Genomic DNA, 26001 nt, shown 5'->3' on the forward strand with positions numbered 1-26001 from the left:
TCATATTATATGGCTTCGAATAAGAATATTCTTTCTATAAAACAGAGAACTAGTAATATCTGAATGCATTTTATAAGGATAAAATTCCTATATATTTTTATTATTCTCTTAAGACTCAAAGAAAAGTGTTTTCTAAGTAATTTTCTATTCACGTGCAGTGATAAAATATTATTCAACTTTATCCCATCAAGATTTCATATACAGCCGTATTCAGGTTACACTTGGCCTATTCTGAATGTTAAAAAATATGGTAAAAAATATTACAAGTCAAGTACATCCGAGAAACTACAATTTTCTTGGATTTTATTTAGCTATTCAAAAGGTAATGAATTCATTATTTTCCTTACGTAGGCATATACTGTATATTTTCTATGATGTCGTTTATATTATATCGTATACTAGAAGACCCTGATGAAGAAATGGTTTCAAGTCTGTATGTTAATAAATATAAAATATCCATATTGATAGACGTAACTTGATTTAATAATTTTGTGGATGAATAGTTGTCACTATTTCCTGTCAAAACATGTTTAGCTGTCGAATACTATAAATTGCCGCTTTCCTTTGACTCGTGGCGCATTCGTAAGAATCGTGCCTAGAGGCTCGGACGTTGTTTATACGACGTTCCACCCAACTACCCTCACTTTGCTAATAGTCGTTGACTTGCTGCGATTTGTTATCAACTACCTACATCAATTGGGTAGCTGTGTAGAATCGTACATTACATTCTTATTACATTCAAACTAATATTTAACCCGGTCTCGCGTGTAATTTCTAACAATATATTATACTGGGAGGACCTTGTTTATTGAAAAAGAAAAACAATCGTGAATCGTTCATTGGAAAGCAAGTGTAGTTTAAAAAAATGCAAATAATATAACCTTAATTAAAGTGGCTTCATAGTTGTGAAAGTTGGTCAATTAAATCCAATATCATAGATAAATGAAAGAGCATTCACTGTTACTGCTATTATAAAATGAGTAGGTATAAAAGATATTCCACGCTTCAATTGATTAAAATCCGTTTTAATCACGAGGTTTCTCGATCATAAAAAAATAATCTTTAAGCTGGTGCAGTCCAGGTATTAAAATATCGAGATTTAGATGAAATTCAGTCATTTCTATTTATTTCATCATTATAAACAGCTGACCTACATTTGAAGTCACTAGATCTAGTTTCTGATATTTTGTCTTAAATATTTTTTCATCTCAATTTTTGGAAGCTTTAATTTTTCTGATGTGTTGAATAAAATGTGTAAGTGGCGATACTCAAACTCTTACTCGAATATTTAGCTGTTATTCAAGGCGACTTGTTACAATAGTGCTTTAGAATCACTATAGTTGATAGAAATTATTTATAACCGATCCGGTGACCATTTTCTTTGAAAAAGATCCCGCAAAAAATAACTTCCCATAATTGAAGGACTTTCAATCAAATCGTATCAATTAATAGATATTATGATTTTAATGACCAAGTTTTATTCGATATCTATACTAAAGAGGTAAAGTTTCGTTGTGTACGTTTTGTACGGTTCATGCGATCATGGAAATTCTTCAGCTAACAGAACGTTACACTATTCAGGTACAACATAGCTTTTTTATCATAGCATGCTTTATAAAATATGGTATTTCTAAACATGTTCACTATCACAATCTAATACACCAAGAAAACATTTAATTATATTGTTTTCAAGAACTCTCTACACTATGAAATGTAACTATTATGTACAATGAAGTTTGCATATTACACAAATTGAGTTTCCAACGTGTTTCCAAGTCCCAATCTCAAGGAATATAACATTGCATAACGGATCCAAGTTTCGCTGAGCTATTTGTCTTTCCCTCATTAATCCGCGCTTATGAGGTACCTCCTCTTTGTGTTTAAGTTCTAATTATAAACCGTAACCATGACAACAAATAGAACGGCGACCTTCTTAAAATAAACCATTTATTTATAACAAAAAGGCTAATTAACTTCCCCATTTAAAAAGGAACAAAAAACTTTAGGAGTTTATTTTTGGAAAATTATAATAAGGAAGAAAAATTCCAGCGCATAGTTAAATTAAAATTACTTGATTAAAAGTTTGATATGCAAAAGTTGGTGTTTCAGCAGTAATAAGGCAAGTTCTTAACTTGCGGAGTAAAAATATTTCTACGTGATTAATGTAATATTACACACGCTAACGAGAACAAGATTTTTCTACTTTTAAAAACTAACTGTTTGTCCTCTACGAAATTAAAACCAGGAGGATTACGCGTCACCGATTTTCATATTCAATGAAATCGTTAGATTACACAATCTAATGAGAACACGAATATATTCCTTCCGCTTCTAGAAACGAAAGAATTATTTGTTTCTAAGATGGGGAAATTCAGCCATAATGTATAAACGATTACGCCGATAAACAATTAAAAGGATAGACATGTCACGTGACCTGACGTATGGTCAGGGGAAATCGGGGTCACGGGTTCAAATCCGCGAAAGTAATCCGATTGTCCCAGCAAAGGATCGAACGCGTTACCGCTCAGGCGCTCCTGGGCTAATTCAATTAGGGTTACCAGTGACCCTAATGAACGGAGTTCTTTACGCTCAACTCCACCTCAGTTTAATAGTTCCCTGTTGCATTTACACAATAAGTTATAAAAAGAGGTCAGTTGCTATTTATATGGCTAATGAATGAGTGCGAATTGTTGTTGGTTATATAATTTTATGCGTAGTACAGTGATTTACTTACGAAGTCTATTCGTATATACGAGCGTAAGTATGAGGTACGTGAAGCATATTTACTCAAAGTTAAAAATTGACAGAAGATGTTTAATATAAACAAAGTTCAATTTCTATTCATTAATAGCTAACATGGCTAGTTCGATTTTTAGAACCAAATATAACTTGTGAAATCGCAATCTTCTTATATATAAAAATGAATCGCAAAATGTGTTGGTAAGCGCATAACTCGAGAACGGCTGAACCGATTCCGATAATTCTTTTTTTATTATATTCCTTGAAGTACGAGGATGGTTCTTATGTAGAGAAAATGTAAATATTATGTACCACGGGCGAAGCCGGGGCGGACTGCTAGTTCTATATAAATATATAAAGAACGCGAAATTAAAAACAAATATCGATGAATTCCATCTCATTAAGTTTATGCCATCATCATCGTTTTATTGAAATGTGTAGTATCTTCAATAACTGATCTCCGTTTCAGCTGTAAACATTTGCCAAAACCCCAAAATCACATGCAAATATTCTAAGAAATCCATCTAAAAACTCATTTTCTTTACATCCCTTGTTAGCTTTGACGAAAATTCTACGGTTGTCAATGAGCCACTCCTTCTTCAAAGAGTTACTTTATCATTACAAAATACAAATATTCAACTGATTTGAATCTAAATTAACAAAATTATTAAAGGGTTAAAAAATAAAAATAGTGTTTGATTTCATAGCATTTAGTCGGTCAGTGTGCGTAATTAATGTGTGTATAATTTAGAGTGGTCCTCCGCGTACAGTGGCCGTGGTGATATTATTTAAAAAAAAAACCATTTTAATAAAATAGCAAGTTAATTATTTAAATCTTAAAATTGGTACTATATTATACATTACGTGGAATTTATAATTTTAGTTTTTTAGTCTTGTAAATATATCTACTTGTAATTTCATGAAATCTTTAAACTAATATAAAATAGAAGTACAAATCTATTATGTGTTGAGTTCTCCCTTTGCCACCATACAAAATACTTTATATTTGAAATAAAGACCGTAATAGACTTAACTATGTCGTAAAAGCCACCATATGTGGCAAAAACGACCCTCTGAAGCTTTATGCGTATTGGTTAAACTGTAAAAAGTTTTAAAAGGAAATAAGAACATAAAAACATGCCCTTAAGACATTTTAACAGCTACATCATATTCCACCTTTTACCTACATTGTAACTTTTATTATACCTATTTTGATATAATATGTAAGGAATCGAGTAATTTAGGAAATTGCATTACTAAATGTGTGATAATTTTATTCAGATGTTGAGATGCTAAAGAAACTCAGAAGAGGAATAATGTTCTTGATGTAATTTTAAACTAATTTTAAATCATATCGATTTCATCTGTGACTTTCTACAAACTAAATGTAACTTAAACAATGTGAATCTCGTTCAAATATAAGGACATTGTCAGCGATCTGATATTTTAAATTTCAACGATTTAGTGAATCGTATCTCATATTTCGCCATTCCTATTTTACTCGATATCAAAGAACCGAAATATCCCTTACTCCGGTAAATTTCAGAAAATAAAATAGAAATAACTTTAAACGGATATCTAGGGCGTATTCTAAAGTTATTCAAGTCGATGGCGTAAAATATCAAGAATGAATCTGCTTAAGTTGCAGCTCTGGCCGGTCGCCAAGCGCCAAACGATTATATCCATTATGAGTTATGCCAGCCGTGCTAGCGACTTCACGTTTCCATTATTAATAAATTACAGGACTATAAAGTCGAGATTCGTTTAACCGCTATTATTTTACAGTTTACACAAAATATTTTGTATAAGCAATCGGAACCCATCCATCAATCATGATAAAGTTTTCGATCCCAATGATCCAATCCATCTATACGGTTGAATGAGAGATGGGTTTATTTTATTGTTTTTGTTATGGTATTACATTTAAACTATTACGAGAATGTTGGTACGACACAATTCAATATAAATAACTGAAAAATATATTTTAAATGTTAATAAGTGTCAGCTGGAGAAGGAGGGGAGTAAGTACGTAGTGGAGTGAGACCATTAAAGAAATATAAGAGATATACTCCGCGTTTCAAATAACAAAGGATTACCTATGATTAATTTCTGTACATTGCGGAAAAGGAAACAAGCAGATGGGTCGGCTAATGGTCACGTACCATTCATGGGAGTTCAGAAGGTACTCGAAGGAGATTGGCGATGAATAAAAAAGGTCAGCTCTCGTACTGATATTAATATGACGATATACATTTTATTTTATCGCGTTATAACAAACTAATTGTTTCATGTATTTTTTTATAGAATCTAAAGGTCATCCCTGACCCACGTCAGCTATTTCTAACATATCATTTTTTATTCAACCCGTGGCTGTCAAGAACAATTATTGTCGTTTCAATTTTAAATCTCACATCCTTCATTCTATTTACGATTTCTCATATCGATTCAAATTAAATCGATCCTCACATTTGCCAGTTCCACGAATGTTTTATTTACTGCAAGTTCTTCGGCAATAAAATTAATATCCATCGAAATAGGCCAATATCAGGAAAAATCCAACATCATCTTGAATCATAAAAGACTTTTACGATCGGCGAGCTTTAATAAAGCCGTAATCAAGAGCAGAAAGAATTGTAGCCGACCTGTTTCTACCACCACTTTATTTTTATAGATGGCGTAAAATGCCACTCGACGCAATCTTATCCTTTGGAAGAGCTATTCAGTAAACTGGCTTTACTTCAACCATATGAGTCCTTGTAATTTTGCTCTTTATTCTTAAAGCTCGTCGCTAAATTGTTCAAAGAGAATGTACAAAAGGCAAGAGGTAAATTTCATTTTGTATAAAATTAGCTCGTATCGATCGAGCGGTGTGGAATAGGTCGGTGTATGTTTTAGATACCACGTAACACGTTTATAGAAACAAGCAAGGGTTGAATATGAATGAACGCTATGTTTGGATGAATTCATTTTGAGAGCTTTCGAGGCAGCATTTCAACTCTTTGAATATGATACGATACGGCTCTTTTGTGGGTATGTTCACCAATATCTGGGTTTTGTTATATAGTTTTTGATATGCATCTAGTTTTTATTCATTTGTAGGATTCATTCATTCATCAAGTATTCTCTAGACAATACAATAGCATAACAAGAAGAGTGTAATGAGGTTTTCGACCTTTAATCTATTTATGTAACACATAGTGTCACAAATAGCAGTATACTGCTTTTCCCTATATGTTAATTAAATAAAATTAACATATTTACATGCAATAACCATTGCGAATTCCCTCTTGTACACTCATTCATCTCTGACATTACAAGCAGTATGGATCCCATCATGTTTTTTCAACCCAGCTGCATATTGACTGACCTATTTCAGATTAAAAGTTATCAACGGGATGTCTTGTTAAACTTTACACGATCGCCTGCAAACTTCACGATCCAACTTCGCAATCCAATCATGGCACAACTAAAGTGTAACTCATGTTCGTTCATTGCTTCGTTAACAAGACGCGCCTACTGTATGTAAATTGCTTGTGACATTTGTTGAATTCAATATCGCGAAGCGAGCGAATGGAACTATTGTAGCTGTGATGTGAACAATATTTAACTTGATCGTGGTCTGACTAGAGTTTAACAGATATTATATTATAGGTACTGTAATATATGTTTCAAGATAACAGAAAAAGTGTTTAAAACTTCATTAATGATAAAAATTTATTCATTAACGCCATAAAACATCCTTAAATATAAGAATGTTAATCTTAACATAAAACGACGCATTTTTGAAATACTAGAACAAAAAGCAGGTAAGTAGCCTGATGTTTATATCACCATAGCTGTATAAAATGAACTTTAACCCAGCACGTTTCATAAAGCTTAGAAAAATTAGAACAGCAAAGAATAACACGCACACAAAAGGGGAAGAAAATGGTACTTTGCACTGTATCGCATAATATTTCAATGGAATAAATGCGGGGCGAGTTACGTTCCATTTTACGATAAATAATGTTCTCGGTGAAGTGAAAGTTGGACCATTTTAGTGCAAGTTTCGTGAAGTTGTAACGGAATCTCGGAAGGAGCGATTTAATCTGCAGTGTAATGGCAACTGGTGCATGAAACGACATCGATGGTATCGCTTTGAAATTGGCAAAGAGATAAATCTATTCTTACGATATATCAAAAATAAGATAATAGTGCTTTTCGTTTGGTAAGAATAGGTACTACTATCCACACAATTGTTCAAAAATTAGAGTTGTGACATCTACCAACCCGTACTAGGTGTTGTATTTTCACATCTGTATATTACATTATGTCTACAGGAGGCATGTGTTCCTATATTGGGAATTTGGTCCATGGGCTAATGATGATGATGAACATCATTGTAGTTTAAAGTGCTTTTATAACGAACACTTGAAAAATTAATCTAAAAATTTTACAGAATAAATGTCAATAATTTTTAATAAATAAAAATGAGTAAATTCTTATCATTTTACAATTGTAAAAGGTTTCCAATAACTTTTTCCAAAAGAGCGATAAAGGAGCTTCCTTACTTACATTTATGATGGTATTAATGAGTATTTCGAGGAAAGCTTCAAAAGTCGTTCCTTATACAAGGAAAATGTTAGAAATATCTCAACAATTACGCCAACCGTTGCCTTCGGGAATCTCGCCTTATTGGAGCTTAATGATGTCGACCACTATTTCGTTTCGTAGATAAATAATGGTACAACCTTATATTTCCTGACCAAAATAAATCATCTATAAGAATTATATTATAAAAATATAGTTAATTGAACTTTTAAAATCTGGTATCATAAATTGTGTATAAATTGATTGTTTTAATATTGTTATGAGGCATTTTTTTTGCTGTAAAAAATTGCCCTATACCTAAGATACTTCAATAATCAAATTACTTAAAAATACAAACAACTACTAGGTATTTCGAATTCGTCCACCTCAACAAGGATTGAATATGAAAACGTAGCGTCAACACAAAATAAAACCTCGCAGTATGAAGATTCCACCACGCTTTTGCAATTCTAAAGTACTTTAAATTTACATAACACTACATCATGAACATCACAAGTTCAAATAATTCGTCCAAATTGATCAGGATGCAAATCAAATTACCAGCGCGAAATTGCTCTCTCGACAAATGTTGTGTAACATGTTTGCATTTATAGTTACGGCACTAGGTTTAAAAACAAGGTTAAAATGATAGAATTAAAATATACAAATCTATAGTATGCTTGTATAGTGTACGTATAGGGTAACGGCACCAGTGGTCAGCCAGGAACCAGTGATCAGCCTATTGCGTTGTTTATTGGCCATAAATATCGCTGTAATCAAAATAACCAAATCACGCGCACTTAAATAGAAGCTCTGTTTCGTTATTGGTTCATGCATGACGCGATAGGAGCAGCAAGGGGTCAGGGGAGAGAAGTAAACACGTTCGTACAGGTGCTGTCCGCCGACAAGAGCAGAAGTGTCATATCTGCAATATTTTTTGTTTCACGTGGTGCTCTTTTGAAAGGTGAGAAATAACATATTTTAGTATGAAATGTGATTGTGTTTTATAGATAATAACTTTATAGATTACTTAGAGCATTTAATTTTATGAAATTTGATAAAAAATATTGTTTTTTTACTTAAAAATTAGAGGGGCTGACCATTGGATACTGATTTTTTATGAAAGATCCAATGGACAGCCCCTGGGGCTGATTACTGGGATTATTCCTAATTGTTAGAAAACCCAGTGACCACTGGGTCTCAATCTGTGGTCTCAATGATCCAGTATTCAGCCACGATGTTATTGAAATAATATTTTAAGTATAAATGCGAATGTTTGTGTTTAAATCTATATGTAATACTTCCTGTTAGTTAAGTTTTACCTGAAATAATGGTATTATGTGAATTCATATCCAAAAGTTATTATTGTTCCCTTTTTTTCTAGCTAAAAATGCCGCCAAGACAACAGTATCCTCCAGAGAAATCCTCCGAAAGAGATCCTCCTGTGGTTGATTATAATTATATATATTGTGGATTATAGATACATCAATAGGACATAGTATAAACTAATATCGCTGATTTTTTTTAAAAGAATTATTGCTGTTTTTATGATAAATAATAAGAAGTTCCTAGAAAATAAGAAGACACAAAGAGATTGCAATATGTAGTACTTATGTTTAAAATAATATTTGTATTATGTGCGATAAATACATTTTTTTGTGCTAAGTGAATCGTTGCTATAAAAATGTGATTAATATAGTTGATTTTGATATAACATTGTTTATTTTGATCTCATAATTAGTTATACTTACTAAAGGCTGAACACTGGGTTCAACAAGGCTGTTTATTGGTTTTTAGAGGCTGTTCACTGGGACACTGGGCCATTTTTTGTTTAAAATTAATTATAAATTTTACTAAGAGAATTATTGTTTTTGATAAACGCTGATTCGAAACTACAATAAACAATAAATCCATACATGTTGTCATTTTTTTTATTCGACGATTGTTGTAGAAATGGCAATTGTCAAAACTTCAAAAAACTGTTATGAGGCTGACCACTGGTGCCGTTACCCTACATGTGACTGAATCAAATCGAATAAAGGTCGAAGACTAAACAAAAAATGTTGAAGACTGAAGTGTATACCTTGTCTGCCTAATAGCTGTTTAACATTTTTATCTGATGCCCAAAAAAGCAGCTTTAATATGAAGTTTAATAGTCTCCGAAGAGTGGCATAAATAATGATTTTATTTTGTTGAAAAAAAATATATTAAAAGTTTCAATATCTGTTAATTTCGTTGTAAGCATCGTTTTCGAAATCCGTGAAGAACATTTCAACTTCGCATGTAAAGAGGAACGGAGTACTAAACGCCTGAAAAACTATTTCACTTGCTGCCGTGGATTTAACAACTTTACTGAACGCGTTGGAACTTTACACGAATTTTAATTAACTTTTACAACACAGAATTAACGTTCTCCCAAACTACAGTTTCGGGGTTCTTTCTAACTGGAGTTGTAAGTTTAAGCAAAATGTTCATAATTTTCTGTTTACCTCTAAACAGGACATCGATCTGGGTATATAATTTTAGAATTTCTATTAGGCGGAAGTTTAGTAAATGTACTTGATGAAAGCTTATTTCAGAGGAATTGTGATTTTTAGAATTGTCATGAATCTTTGTTTTGGTTGCAGAGACAAATTCTCATTGGCAAAAGTTGACGTAGCGAAAAATAAACAAAAGCGGAAAATCGTGGTTAAATGTGGAAGTCTTTATAAATCTGGGGCTTTTGACTTTTATTATATTATCGAGAATTGTTTTCATAATTATTATAGTTGTTACGTTATTCTCATTACAAAAATTGTAATGACAACTAAAAAAAAAAACTGCTAGGTTTTTTAAATAGGTACATAATAAGTGCAATAAACCAAACTTAACTATGGCATACACTAATAACAGTGTCATAAAATTCATATTACACTGTATGTCAATACTATAACCGTTCCATATTCGTTTCATTAAGCATTGCATAATTGAGTTTGCATATGCGAACGCACGGGGCGAGACGATTCGATCCATTCCCCATTTCCGAAAGCATTTATTGGATGATTCATTTCTTAGGGGTGAAATATTTATAGAAAATATTATTGGCGAAAAATAAAGACAAGGAATTTATACTAATATTATAAAGCTGAAGAGTTTGTTTGTTTCCTTGACCTATCAGTTATCAGGAAATCACGTGCGATTTGAAAAATTGTTTCAGTGTTATATAGCCCCGTGTTATAACAAGCAATGCAGGTAAAGCAGTGGAGCATGGCTTATTCAATAATATTTTTATATCCTTCTTTTACTGTTTGTAAAATAGAAGTTTTATAAGTATAAAAGCGACCGCATCCTAGTAAAACGATAGAGAACAAATACTTTTACTTTTATGGTATCTCGGATTGAATTCCCAGTGGAATCTAATAAGTCCATAAACAATAATATGAAAAGTTAGGACCCTGAATAGTATGAAATGTACTGTCGAGGGTACCTTAGTGAATTCAGTGTGATATTATGGGGACTTGTTATAACCAGGGGAAGCTCTTAACAATACATTTATCAAAACATAATAAGAAATCAAGCTTGTATTGACGTTAAATAATTTGGATCAGATAAATTTTGTTCGTGAGTAATATATCAGTATAATGCAATAAATATACGTCCAAAAATTTTACGATTTAAATAAATACATCACCTTGCTGAAGTACTTTCCTAATGAAAACCAATGTAAAAACAGAATCCAATCTGTAAGTTTCAATCGGAAAGTCACGCATGAATAAATCGTGTAGCGAGGTTCCATTATTCTATGAGAGCAGCTGACCGAGTTCGTGGGTCAACGAAGAGCTTTTACAAAAATTCACGTTCTTTATGTAGCCAGAAACATTGTAAAATGGCGGAATAGATTGTCTCACTGGACATTGGGAGCTTGTTTAGTATCGGCTTTAAATGAACTAAATTCAAAATATGTTCTGTTCAAAAAATGTTTTCGTTCAGGGAACGTAATGTATAGATTTCTATTATAGTTTTCAGTACTGTTTTAAAACCTCTCTTGAAACTTTCCTTATTGACAATAGATTTTTTCGTAGCGACATAGTGTTAATACGGCCAAATCAAAATGTCATTACGCAAAGTGCCGCAGTTTCGTAATTCTAAGTACTGGCAGCAAACCATATACTTTGGAATAAATACATTTTATGTAATAATTATCATGTTACGTTTCCGATTCATCGGCCATTCTTACAAGCTGTGATAATATTATATGATAACCTGAATGTTTTTCTTCTGTGTTTTTTTTCTATGTATCGGTAAATTTCATATCTTCTTATCTTGTGTCTAACACATTGCCCATAATCATAATATTATAATGAGTCAATAAAACTTACGCGTGCAATGCCTCGGTTCATCCGACGCGTCCCCACAGTCGTTGCTGCCATCACAGAACCTATTTATCGGCACACATCTCTTGTTAAAGCACTGGTATTCGGATATTCTACACCGTGTATCGTTGCTGTGCAATACGGGAAGAGGTTCAGGCTCTGGTAGCGGGTTTGATTCCTTCGCTTCTGATAATACATCGCAATCAGTCAGAGGGATGATTAAGATTATGAGGATGTAAATTTTCATTGCCGTTGTGTTGATATCTGAAACAAAGAAACGGTAATTAGGCTCGGTTTAAATTTACTGCAACACAGTATTAAACATTAGTTTACTGCATAATTTACTGCATAATATGTAGGATGTTTATGTTTTGTGAATAGGTAATAATGTCAGAATAAACAACGTCATAGCTATGGTTAATGTTTTATGTAATTATATTTGAAGAAAGTCATGTATCTCCAAGTCTATGGTAACTAATTTTGCACACGAGTCAACAACAGACGTGCATCCGGTCCGACATCACGATGTTGACTAACTCCACTGTTGACCAGATGTGGTGTTTACTTACGTCACTACTTACGTATTCACTGGAGACGAATATTCAAATACCCGCAAATATACACTATGCTAACAACAGTCAATCTATTCACAAGAAACATATATTTACAGAAGGCAATTCCTATTCTTAGATTCTTGTTTTTTTTAATCTATACTTAATATTATAAAGCTGAAGAGTTTGTTTGTTTGAACGCGCTAATCTCAGGAACTACTAGTCCGATTGAAAAAAATATTTCGGTGTTAGATAGCCCATTTATCGAGGAAAGCTATAGGCTATATATCATCACGCTAAGTCCAACAGGAGCGGAGCAATGCGGGTGAAACGCGCGGCACAGCTATTATAGTGTAGTATAGTACTATTATAATTATTATATTGTTTGTGTAATTTTGTACTAAGTTCAATAATATGAGTAAATATAAATATAAATAACACCATAGCTTTCGTGCTTTGAAATAACAAACGGTTCTATTTAGTCAGTGCTAATGTATTATTAACGTCTCAGTTTTATTGTGGTTTTATTGTAATCTAACACAATACATTTTAACGTTATAACGTAATTAACGTTAATAATCTGCTAATATAAAAAAATAATAAACCGGCCTAAGCATACCTAGAAAAAGGTACCTAATATTTCAAAGGAACAACCGAGTGATTCAGATAGTTGAAGCCTTCTTATCCCATCTTCAAAGGTTGAACTTAAAGTGGTTGAATGTAATTTATCTTCATACGGTACTCAGTACTTTAATGTCAGCCTAGAGGAAATGTAATCTAAGTGGATGCGAACAGGGTAATTTAATAATACATTTTAGGTACTTGCTTCTGATTTAACTGGTGATTTAGTTGAGTGTCTTGTGTAAGAGCATTTTCAGAAGTTCATTAGTATTATGTTCTATAGAAGTAGTTTTGTAGAATTTTAAACAATAGTAGCAGAAAGATTAGTTTAGGATAATTTATGCTTAATTAGCATAATGTTTGAATGTAGAGAGAGCATTATATTATCTATTATTCGAAATTTAGTTCTTTATTAACACGTAGATATGAAGTTGATATAATCGTGTTAAAGTATGTTTACTCATACAAATATATAAATACAAATGAGTTTTTATAAAACAAAAACCGGCCAAGTGCGAGTCGGTCTCGCGCACCGAGGGTTCCGTACAAACCTGCAAGGTTTACAAAGTACAATTTATGGTTTTCGTAATTTTTCCTTTATCTATGCTATAAGACGTTGCTTCATACCAAATTTCAAGATTCTGAGTTCACGGGAAGCACCCTGTAGGTTTTGATTCCCTTGCAATTGTCGAAAATTTGCGGCATAAACGGCTGTATCTTTTGATTGCGTTGGCTTAGAAGTTTGATTTTTTCACAGCTTCAAGGGACAGTAGACCTGAGTAATTGATATAAATTTCAGCTTCATACCTCCACGCGTTCCTGAGAAAAAGGGTCTTGACAGACGGACGGACGGACGGACGGACGGACGGACGGACGGACAGACGGACAACAAAGTGATCCTATAAGGGTTCCGTTTTTTCCTTTTGAGGTACGGAACCCTAAAAATCTACTACCAATAAGCAAAGGTAAGAGGTGTATATAAAAATATAAGGATAAACATCGGCACAGTGACAAAGTCTTACAATTGAGTATTCACATCTAAATTCAGTACAAATTGCTCACACAAGACGTATCTAAATGTTAAACTATAGCCGTGATAGATCACACACGCTTCGTCGGCTTAGGCTTTTATACAAGCCTTACAAATCACCATGACTGTATGTGTATATCTTTTCTATAAGTACAGGTTGTTTCGCCAAATTGTTACGTGTTGATGATTTATTGCCTTATTATAATGGAGTGAACTTCTGAATTTGAAGGGTTTTCTTCGAAATAAGGCATAGAGTGGAAGAGATTGTTTTGTTATGGATTATTCTGGTATGTTTCATACTCTTGCGAATTTGGTCAGATATTATAAAATATATGGTATCTAGATTAGTAGCCTTTTTTGTGAATCGAGTTTTCTATATTGTTTCATATATCAATTTTTACTGTTCTAATTTTAATTTACGACACACATGCCATAAGTAACTTATCTCATGTCATCTATAAAAGCCGTAAAAATAGTTAAAAAGCCAGATATTTAAAATAAACTGGGTATGTATGTTACCTAAATTATAACGAGAGCGAAATCTAATCTCTATAATGAATCTCAGGGCATTATTCTAAAACAGGCAACCCCGTTAATATCCGCAATTCTAAAGAAATATTCTCGTCTGCTCATCGGCCGCAACTTTATTCCTGCGAAGCGAACTGTTTTCAGAAACTGTAATCAATCTTCTTTAGATCTCCAATGACACCTTTTCATGATTCGCTCGTATTGAATCCTTTAAACCCGAGAAATAAATTAAAACGGAGACATTGAAAACACATTTATGAGTTCACTGAATACATTTCGAGGCATTTTTCAATTTTGCCCATTTCACGTTTCTATAGCACCACTCGCTATTGTTTTGTTTTGTTCAAATGATAATGATGGAATATTAAAGCCTGGTTCTCGAATAAGAACGGGTTTTATGTTAATTCGAAATGGTTAAGGAATGAAAAATTGCTTATTGCTTTCTAGATTTGTGCGTGTAATGCAATAAGAAAGGATAGACATTTATTTGGAAAAATCATGCTGATAATTTTGCTGGTAAAATAATAAATAGGCTTAATAATTACAAGTGAATTATTAAAATAACTCAAATAAACAAGGAAAATTTCGAGATAATTAGTATAAAAATACCATATCTATATTTTTATTAAAAATCTGATATGGAAATACATACACACAGCACTTGGATTACATAGAAAATAATTGAAAACCTCTATTATTCTTTCCAATCCTTATTGTATCAAATACATAATATAACAACATTTAAAAATACATTTCATTTAAACATTATTTTCACCTCAATAATTCGACCGTTTTCCTAAAAAATATTGTGAAATCAATTCAATATTAAAAACTGGCGAAGGGGAACGAACTAATCAGGTCATTTCGAATTCAGATTAGTCAACATTATTGAAAGGACGGAATATAGAGAAAATTAGAAAACGTTTTGGATGAAAAAACTTCCCTTTTCACCAATTTGCTTATCAAATAACTTTTGCAGGAAGAACGGACTTGATTGATTGACTTCCCTGTTCCTCCAATAATTCTATTCTATTAACAAAGGTCAAATATTTACAGGAACAATCAACATTTTAATAGAATAATAAGGAAGGATATTTTGAGACAGGCAGTTAAAAGAGTAGAGAAATATTGACCTGTATTTTAGATTCGGGAAGTATAAAAATATTTTTTTTTTAATTTAGTAGAAACTGGATAAGTGTTACAACTATGAAATGTACGAATAATTAATAGCATTAGAAATGAAAGGTTTTTTAAAAAAATACTCTTAACTACTTATCTTTTCATATTATGTGGAAACATATGAAGGGTACCGAATAAGCTGTGTCTTCAGTTCAACAGCACGATAGAGAGTAGAGACTGTGCCAGTTTTGGTGGTTGTGGTTTGCGCTCTCGACAAATTTCCGAATACCCGCATGTCAAAAAATTATTACAAATAACAGCAATGTGGGCCCACTTGACAATCGAGAGCGAGCCCAACAAAATATGAGTGTCGATGTTTGAATAAACATTTAAAATGACGGCCGGTGCTAACATTTACGCTCTACACTATCGTGATTGCCTCTACTCGCCCAACGCCCTGCCCTGTAAAGAGGGCCGATTACACAGAATTTATAATTATCCAATGCGAGAAAGTATCAAATAACCAACGTATAAAATAACCCATAACAGTGTCAGCATAACCAAAACATTAAACAGATATAAACCTAAACAAACAACTAGTGACCGATTGACTTTTATCCACACATCGTATACAGCCTACAGGTACAAAATTGCAATATCGAACAAGTTATTTTGAAACACAATGGATATATTTGTGTGCCGTTTCGCTAGCAAATTGTTTATTTATCAACTTGGTGGATATATTTTTAAATCCACTTTAGTGAGTATTTTTCGCATTGGATTTATGTTGTTAGTGATTTGAATTGACATTATAAAATTGGAAAAGGCATCGTGTAATTATTTTAACTTAAAATATAACTATTATGAATGTTTTACTATGCTCTTTTTAGCATATTATTTTGATCTATATTTATGGCTTGTTTTAATTAATTCATGTATTTAACGAAAGCATGTAAAATATATTAATTAGATTTAAAATGGCGGGTAGACAAAAGGGAATAATCTAGAAGCTAGACATACACTACAAGAAAATAAATAATGATATCAAATAGTTGTTGTTAGAGTTCTCCTAATAAAATGTTGTTTCATGTTACGTAGTCCATTTATAATATAAAACCCAATCTGAAGTAAAGAGCATAATATAAAGAGTCGACGTGTTCGTCGTATACGTTTTAAAACATGAAATCGATATACAAAAAATACTTATTTTGGTTCTCTACTTTTAATAAATAGTGTCACCTTTCCATTAAAACATAGTCATCATTCCTACTAAAAAAAGAGTTTCAAGAGAGATAATAAAAGGCGTTAAACAAATTGTATGTTAATTTGAAGCTTCTGTAGTTTAATTACATCAGGGTAACACGAACCGGTTTAATTTGTAGACTGAAGTTAAGCGTTTGAAAGCTGATAGCTTCGATGGTCTCATCTGAAGAGATTTGCTCAATTGTATGCAACTGGATCCTTTTATCCAACTGCGATGAAATTCAAGAGGGTTATGGCTTTGACTATCCATACTTAATATTATAAATGCGAAAGTAACTCTATCTGTCTGTCTGTTACTCAATCACGCCTAAACTACTGAACCAATTTGCATGAAATTTGTTATGGAGATATTTTGATACCCGAGAAAGGACATAGGCTTTAATTGCGAAATATGTACCACTGGCGAAGCCGGGGCGGACCACTAGTACTGGATATGGAAGCATGAATCTAGTTATAAATCAATAACAACGATTATAAAGGATTAATGATGTGTGACACAATATTTTAACGTTTTGGTTGAAAGAGGCAGAAAAAGTTAACTCGAAAGAATTTGTAGCTCAAAATTTTTGTAGTCACATGTTATTATTTGTATTAATTCGATTAACTGAATTTACATATGGGCTAAATTACGTTATTTTAAATTTAATTCAATGATAGGAAAAAAGGTAAATTGTTATTATACTTTGACTTGTGGAAGATACTGTTTGTGTTAAGTGATGCATTACATTCCTGAATCATTTCTCTAACAACAAATAAGTAACTGTCTTAAGAGATAATAAATTGTCAATGTTAACAACAATTTAGAAAACTTCGCAAACTCAATATCTCGCGATATCATTCCAAAATTTCCAATTTTATCTTACCAAGTGCCGTCGGAAGCGTCCCTTTTCTCCGTCTGTCAAGTTTGACTCCGAGAGCTAACTGACATAAGTGACACTTATTGTGAACCAGATAAAAATCTTGTCATCCCTTTAGTTTGCTTGACGGGGGAGTTAATAATATGTGCGAGGAATTTCATAAAAATAAACTGTGAATCATACAAAATTTACAACATTTAATATCGTATCATAATTGTTGTGCTTTTGACGATAAAGTAGGGTATCTGCTATCTTTCAATTCTGTCTATAGGCTCTTGCGAATGAGGATTTTAGGCCATGTTAGCTAACTTGGACAATATCTATATTTCTTGCAACATTCGAGAGAATATTAGGTCAAAAAGTAAAATAAAATACTTGTAGATACTGCAGTCATAAAATGAACAGAAGTCGAGTATGAAATAATTACATACGTAAAACTAAATAATGATTGATAGGTTTTTGTACACCTACTACATTAATGTGAATAGCAATAGTCTTCGTATACAATACAATAAAGTTGTTTAGAATACCCCAGAAATAGTTTGTGTATGTATAATATTATAAGTACCGTAACCCTTACTCTAACTCTAACCATTTTCTGTTTTCAGTTCGAAGAGATATAAAAAGGTAAAACCAATGAACATATACATTTATTTGTAAAAACAACAATGCATATAGATTATGGTTTACCAAATAAAGGGTGAAATTTTAATAATCCCGCCACCCGCATACCGCATTGAAGCGAACGAAATATATTACATTCCGGAATAAAATCCAATGTAAATGTCCTATCACAAAAAATAGGGAAAATAAGTATTTTAACCAATTCCTTGATTTAAAAATGTATTCGAAATACCCCTATGAACTTTGAGGAAGAAATTCCAGTATAATTTAGCAGTGTTTCAGTATTTTATAGGGAATAGTTGATTTCGTTTGAAAACTATTTCAAATATTCTGAATCTATAAAGAAAAGTTCCGGAAAATGTATCCATTGTACCTTGAAAGAGGTGGAACATGAAAAACATTTAGTAATCGGTAGAGGTTTCGGCACAATTCGATTTGATAAAAAAGTAAATTGTTTTTTAGTAAACATTTTATGAGAACAGATACAATATAAAAAACGTAATATTATAGTGAAAATCATGTTAATTTCATCATAACATACACGCTTAAGAATGAATAAGTAAAGTGTGTGAAGCTAATAAAAGCCGGTGAAAAAGCGTATAATAAACAAAAGAAGTTGTATATTCAAATACCAAGTGAAATAACAAGAAATTCCAGCGATTTAATAAGAAATAGAACATTGAATTCAACTCACGTAACATCTAACATAAATCTTAATGGTCCTCTCTTTGTTTTCCACTAAGGTTTTCCAATAAACTCTTTGAATTTAAGATTTCTCTATATTGTTTGTTTTGTAAAATATTTTCGATTCTATTAATTAAAGTATGTATAGTGATTAGAGCGTTTCTTTGTCGAATAGTAAGGAAATGTTATAGAATAAAAGTAATAAACGCGTATATAATCATTTATTAAAACCTTAAATGTTATACTTTAAGCGTAACCTAAACGTATAGTAGGTACTTTAGCTTAAAAGTTCCCCTGTCAATCTCGTAGTAAAGTTAATGTAGCGCCTCTAAGGCTCTATAATCACTACATAGTGTAAAACAAAGTCGCTTTCCCTGTCCCTATGTCCCTATGTCCCTATGTACGCTTAAATCTTTGAAACTACGCAACGGATTTTGATGCGGTTTTTTTTAATAGATAGAGTGATTCAAGAGGAAGGTTTATATGTATAATAACATCCATTAAATACCACTATTTATTGTGGAGAAGTACTGTTATTTTTGAGGTTTCTAATGTGATGTCGTAAATAATTACATTTTTTCCGCTTACATTGCAAACGCAGGCTGAACCCTACTAGTTTTATCAAAAAAATGTACTAAGTATTATACACATTGAAAAGGTCTATAGAAAAGTCCGCGATGGTATATGTCTATCTCTTATGGATAACCCACAATAACTTTTTTTGTCATTTACTTTTTACGACAAATAATGGCTAATTTTCGATGCGATTTTAACCAATACAGCATTAATCCTTAACCAATTAAATACCTTCAATACATTGTTCATTTAATATAGATCTATATGGCCCTTTACACCGTATGATTTAAGTGAATATTTTCGAAGATATTACAGATTTAAAAATTTCGGGACGTAGCGTTTGCGGCGGTACCGGCCGCGGCCGGCCTATCTATTTTATACCCGTGCGAAGCCGGAGCGGGCCGCTATGTTTTTATATACAACAGTTTAGTTTTTCTGTAGTGTATTTAGATCAGCATTGCACCCGTGCGAAGCCGGGGCGGGTAATATTATAAATTCGAAAGTTTATGTGCATGTTTGTGTGGTTGGTGTTAAGGTGGTTGGTGGTTATGCCCTTTTATGTAAAAGTAGGAACGGTATTCCCGATATCTACTTGAAATTATAAACTATATAGAACGACGTATAAGCTAAAACAATAATAAAGCACATAACAAGTTAAGAATAAGAATAAGAATAATTTCAAGTACCGGAAACCCTCAAAGAGCAACACTCTCAGAACCATTAATAAATAAAAACATTTCATCAACGGCACATCTGAAAAGCCTTTTTGAATACATAAATATTGGCACATACTTACATAAATTTCCAAGTGCTGGTTGAAGATTTTTAAATGGTCTGGCATCAATATTGAATTTTCGCCACCACATTGAGTGATATTCAATATTATATCGGTATATTTTTCAAATTAACATAATATGGTAAAATAGATTATTAATTTTAAGACTTAAACCTTCTTAGTAATTAATTGTTTGATAAGAATTGAATTGTAAACCTGAGTATTCTCTTCTTTTTTTTATTGTTCAGGTGTAAAAATATAAAATTTATCAAGAATAACGCATTTTCTTTTCCCTTTATCCGTAATATGAATTTTCCCGTTTGGATTCTTTATTTTTATTATGATTGTAATCCCAGATTGGCGTCCTCCTAATGGAGAATATTATTAAAAAATAAAACATATAAACATTAAACAAACTTTTTATGAATCTAAATATAAAACAAGAGTTTTTGTGAATATATTCCCCGAGATACTGACTTGTTGAAATCTCTCTATTCGAGACAAAGCTAAGAAATATCTCGGCAGATACGTCTTTTGATTAAATATAAATGCAAAGTTATTCAACGCTGAGTTTACGGCCTACAAGACTACCAACCGACATAAACAACATACACTAATATTCATGGGACCCAGTTTTCTTCATACTTACTTAAAAATTCGTTTTTCCTTAAAACGTTTTTCGAATTGTATACGAGTTCAACGCAGTTACATTAGGATGAAGTGAATCCATTTTTAAGGGCCCTTTTTTGCCCAACGTAATCCCAATAAGCTAGCGTCACTTAAAGGTCCCTTAAATATTTGAAACCAAGGTACATCCCTTAAGTGTAGTTTCAGGTTTGCGAAGTGATTATTGGCGCTTAGAGTTTCATCCTCAATTTTGGAAGTAGGTGTTAGGAGGGCCTTTTGAATTATTACACTCGAGGGGTTTTCCTTCCTAATTTATATGGTTTGGTTAACTGTTAACTATGATATCAATAAATCGTAAATCTTGGGACGTTCAATCAAGTTTTTGATAGTTATATAGACCTGAAGAGCACAATTTATGTATGTACAGACATAAAACCTATATTTACATAGTTATTGAACAAGATATCTAAATTTTGAAATGAACAACACAAACGCATATTAATCAATTTATTATTTTAAAAGCTAAGAAACCAAAGTTAACTCAATTCGATCGAGAAGTTTAAACACAAAGGAAGTTGCGCAATGTACATTTTCCGGTCACGTTGACGTTGAAACTTTGTCACCCTTTCCTCAGAAATGAGGTACATTAGAAGCAAATTATACCCTTACATTTCTTACACATGTGCACATAATATCTTTCATAAAACGTTTTTATGGTCCGCCGTCGCTTGTTTTATGGTCACATGGTACAACGAACGAGGCCTGCAATTGTAAAAATGACAAATACTTCGGATAAATACAGAATGAACTAAGATTTGCTGCCAATCTTTTTTTGGCTAACAATAATTTAAATGGTAAAGATAGTAGTATTAGCGTGTTAGCAAAACCACGCGCTACTGTAGATTTTCATTCTTTAATATTTTCAGTTATCTGAAGAATAAAATAATTTCGAGTAAGAATCTATTTAAATGGTAAAAGAAATGAGTTATTTTTATTACAAAAAATAAAATATTATAAGAATCACAAAATCCTTTAAAATCTGCAACGGGTTGAAACAGACGAACGAATTTGTATTGCATGTTCCTATTGTATGTGGTTAGCCAGTTTAACTTCATTCATTTGAAAGTTCTAAATACTGCTAATAGTTTCATACAATATGAACAAGCAAAATTGGCGTGCCTCATTACATATCACTTAAAATGTTAACTCTTGACTGAACGCCGTCTCATGAATATGAAATGTCCCTTTATAATTCAGCAGCAATTCATGTCATTCACGACTTTCACCCTGAATCACACTTCGGGTTTCGACGTTCATGTAAGGGAAAGGTTTGCTTTCAGTTTGTTACTATAAAAGCGGTAAAACGCTATTTTTAGAATGTGTACTAAAATTTCCTTTACCTACTTGAGAACAGCAAAGAAGTCGAACTGAAATACAAGGTTAGAAAATTTTGAAAATAATTAGGTACATAAATAATTAGAGGTACCTTTCGTAAATTCAAAACCTTGCCAAGAAATTAATAAACGTAAAAATTCTCAAAGGCAGCCTTTATTTTCAATCGCAATACCTAACCGTGCGCCAAAGTTATGTCCTAAGAAAACCATTTAAAACTCTCCACATAATAAGTTCCCATTTTCTTTGTAGTAAGGAGGGAAAGGTGCAAAAAAGTGCTTATTTGAGACGAGCCCTTGTATAAATTGAAGTTCGTTTAATGACGGTCGTGCCCTAAGTGGCTAACCGAACGCACGTACGAGTAATTGCGTTAGGGTTCTCACCTCCCCCTTTTTTAATTTTTCTTCTAAGTCTAAGACATATTATTGCGCTGATGTTAAGTCCTTTGGGTATTTGGGGACATGCTTCAGTCACTTCATATTATAAATTTCAGAGAATTGTAAAGAATTGGCTGACTTGTTAACAAGACCATTCATTAAACTTTAATCTGATCAGCCTTTGTACACCCGTGTGTAGTACTTGAACAGAAAATATAGAACACCTTTGATCAGCGACTTAGGTTAGTAGCTAATCTAGTATCTAGTATGAAATTTTCGAATATAGTGTTACAAGATATTTTATCTTTTATATTTATACATACTTAATCTGTATAATTCTTAAAGACAATCTTCTTATCAAAATAGGGATAAATATTGTTTTTACTTTTCGTTTAGTCTCTTTAATACTTAAATAATGCATACCTACTCCTCTATCATCCGTTATTATTTATATCATTCCTCTAAAGAAATTACAATACAAATCTAGACGAATTTAGAAATACAATTCATTATCAAATTATTTTCTCCGCATGACATGTGACACGAAGAAGCGAACAATGAATATAATTTCATATTCTAAGTCTTGCACATCACAAAAGGTTGTAAAGGTGAAACCAAAGGGCAAGAACCCAGACATGGGTGTACGACCTTTCAGTTTAATTTAGATAAAGATAAATTCCATCTCATTTATTCTAAAACTACCCCGGTTTCATATGGGCTATAAAGCAGTATGAAGATTGATCCTATACAATACGTCTGAAATACGTAGAAAACAAACGGATAATCAATATTAAAGATTATTTTAGTCTAAATCCCTGACTCGTATGTATGGTACCTAATCATTGATTATTATTATTGCTGTGTGTTTCTGTGTATGTTGTAATAAATATTTTCTATATTCGAGCAGATCCGCACAGAGCGGTAAGCCGTGTGCTGTGGTTTTCCTCGGTCAAGCCACGTAAACACTGACCGAGCTGCTTCGCGCAGCTAGTGCTTCGCTAGACTGCTCGCTCTGTGTAGACCCGCCTAATGTAATTGAGTACTAGTGGGTAGAAAACTACATATACCATAACCTATATACGTATTTCACACTTGTTTCTCTGATTGATGTTTCGTTATGGGAAACAAGGGCCATGCATCACCAGACTGACATGTTTTGTTCTCCTATTTATATTGTAGAAGGATAACAACAGAAGTTTTCTTAAGATACATCGGGAAATATTCTCTAGATTGATAGTAGGTATATTTATTTTATCATTCAACCTCAGAAATAGTTATTTTTGGCAGGTGCCTGATAAAGTTTTGATAGGAACTACTTATTCCTATATATTTTAACCGATAGTATTATTTACAGAAATAAAAGAGTCCATTTTGATTGGTAAAAACGTCAAAAATACTCAAATACAACAACCAGGATATTTTTGAAACAAGAAATAAAAAATCGCAAGCATTCAGTGCATTAAAACAGATGAGTTTTATTTCACCCAGTAATAAAAGATATTATTTTATGCACATCTCACATTTCACACTATTGCTATAGTCCTATACAACATAAAAATAATTTTATACATTTTTAATTCTTGTATGAATTCATTGCATAGTGTTTTTATTCTTAGAATAGATGAATACATTTATAAAAACTGAAATATCTCGTAATAATATATTCTTAACGATTTTAAATTTAACCTAGAAAGGTTTTATTCCTTACAAAATGACTTTATATGTCTACTTTCAACAATAAAATAATAATCGACTCAAAATAATTATTAACACAACTAAGCACAACCAAAACGACCGTTACGTCCGAGAGCCCAACGGAAAGTGTGTCAAATCCGCTGTTCAGCTCATTTTTATAAACACCCACTCGGTTCGGGTTGCCAGTTGGGAATTAATTTATAACACGGCCGTTCCTGACAGTGCGGCGTCCTCGACCGCAGCATGACTTCTACCACTAGCAAGTAACATCAGATCCATCCAACCTGCTTGCTTCATCCCTTGAAATCTACTCAACATCGCCTTAGCGCTGTCTCAGGAACATAAAGGAAACTTGTTAGCAATCAACCTAGTTTCGCGTTATAGTCTGAAGCGTATATCTTATGCAGGGGAACGAAAAATGACCTTCATCTCTATTTTACCATTACCAGTGCCATGGACGCAAGCGTGCACTCAAGCGGCCATAGACAAGGTGTATTAAAAAGCAAATACTTATTACAGAATTAGATACCTTCAGACTTAACACGAATATAGATAAAACTCAAAATGTAATACACCGTCGTAACGACAGTGGCTTCAAGTGCTCGCATAAGCGACAACCTGTAAAAAAACAGAGACCCATACATTTTGCATGTTCTCTAAGTGGCCTAAACACATTAGCACCACAAAAATTTAAAACAGAGAGACCCATACCTTTTGTACGTTCTCTAGTGGTCTATAAACAATAGCACCACAAACTTTCAAAACAGAGACCCATACCCATGTATGTCCTCTAGTGGTCTATAAACAATAGCACCACAAACTTTCAAAACAGAGACCCATACCCATGTATGTCCTCTAGTGGTCTATAAACAATAGCACCACAAACTTTCAAAACAGAGACCCATACCCATGTATGTCCTCTAGTGGTCTATAAACAATAGCACCACAAACTTTCAAAACAGAGACCCATACCCATGTATGTCCTCTAGTGGTCTATAAACAATAGCACCACAAACTTTCAAAACAGAGACCCATACCCTCGTATGTTCTCTAAGTGGTCTATAAACAATAGCACCACAAACACAAAGTCTTCGACAGCAGCGGTGAGTGGCTACCGTCGATCCTCGTTCACGCAGGCATCCCGGCGCCGTAGATTGGTTGCAAGCAGCCCGGAAGCCCGTTGTCAGCAACTGCAGCGGCGCAGTGGATGTGCAGCGCACGTGCCATTGCACATCGGACCATTGGGAACCCTTGTTGCCTCCTTCAACACGTAGCATGTTGAGAACTGTCCCGTTGTACCTGTTATTATCATAGCAACTAGTTATTTTCTTAACAACTTTGCTTCCCCGACTCGGCCTAACCTGACCATGACTAATCAATAGCCCCAAGGTACTTAATGACTCCCGCTCACAGGACGCAACGGACGTTATTTCGCTATGGTTGAGATAATGTTCTTTCAACACTGAACAACTGAACTGAACAACAACTAATAAGCACTAAATTTAGATGGCAAACGGTCTAAAACGCGTGGCAATCCCACTTCTGATCTTAACGATTTTAAATTTAACCTAGAAAGGTTTTATTCCTTACAAAATGACTTTATATGTCTACTTTCAACAATA

General features: G+C 32.9%; 1 protein-coding gene and 1 long non-coding RNA gene across 2 annotated transcripts in view; one reads left to right on the forward strand and one right to left on the reverse strand.

Annotated features, from left to right (window-relative positions):
- Positions 1-25656, reverse strand: part of LOC149905707 (uncharacterized) — an 88144-nt gene extending 62488 nt beyond the window's left edge. Inside the window, exons 1-3 of the mRNA XM_090105302.1 lie at positions 25352-25656; positions 24909-24997; positions 11667-11924 (exon numbers count right to left, since the gene is read on the reverse strand). Of these exons, the coding sequence (XP_089961428.1) occupies positions 11667-11924; positions 24909-24997; positions 25352-25656 (652 nt within the window). The remainder of the gene's footprint in view (positions 1-11666; positions 11925-24908; positions 24998-25351) is intronic.
- LOC149905710 (uncharacterized) lies at positions 8024-8873 on the forward strand. The gene is made up of 2 exons (XR_016457059.1): positions 8024-8272; positions 8693-8873. It is a non-coding gene; the product is annotated as an uncharacterized LOC149905710 (long non-coding RNA).
- Positions 25657-26001: the final 345 nt, after the last annotated feature.

Source organism: Colias eurytheme, chromosome 9, assembly GCF_061535395.1.
Source record: "Colias eurytheme isolate Ceu_HAF_F1 chromosome 9, ilColEury1 Martin Lab GWU primary, whole genome shotgun sequence".
Lineage (NCBI taxonomy): Eukaryota > Metazoa > Arthropoda > Insecta > Lepidoptera > Pieridae > Colias > Colias eurytheme.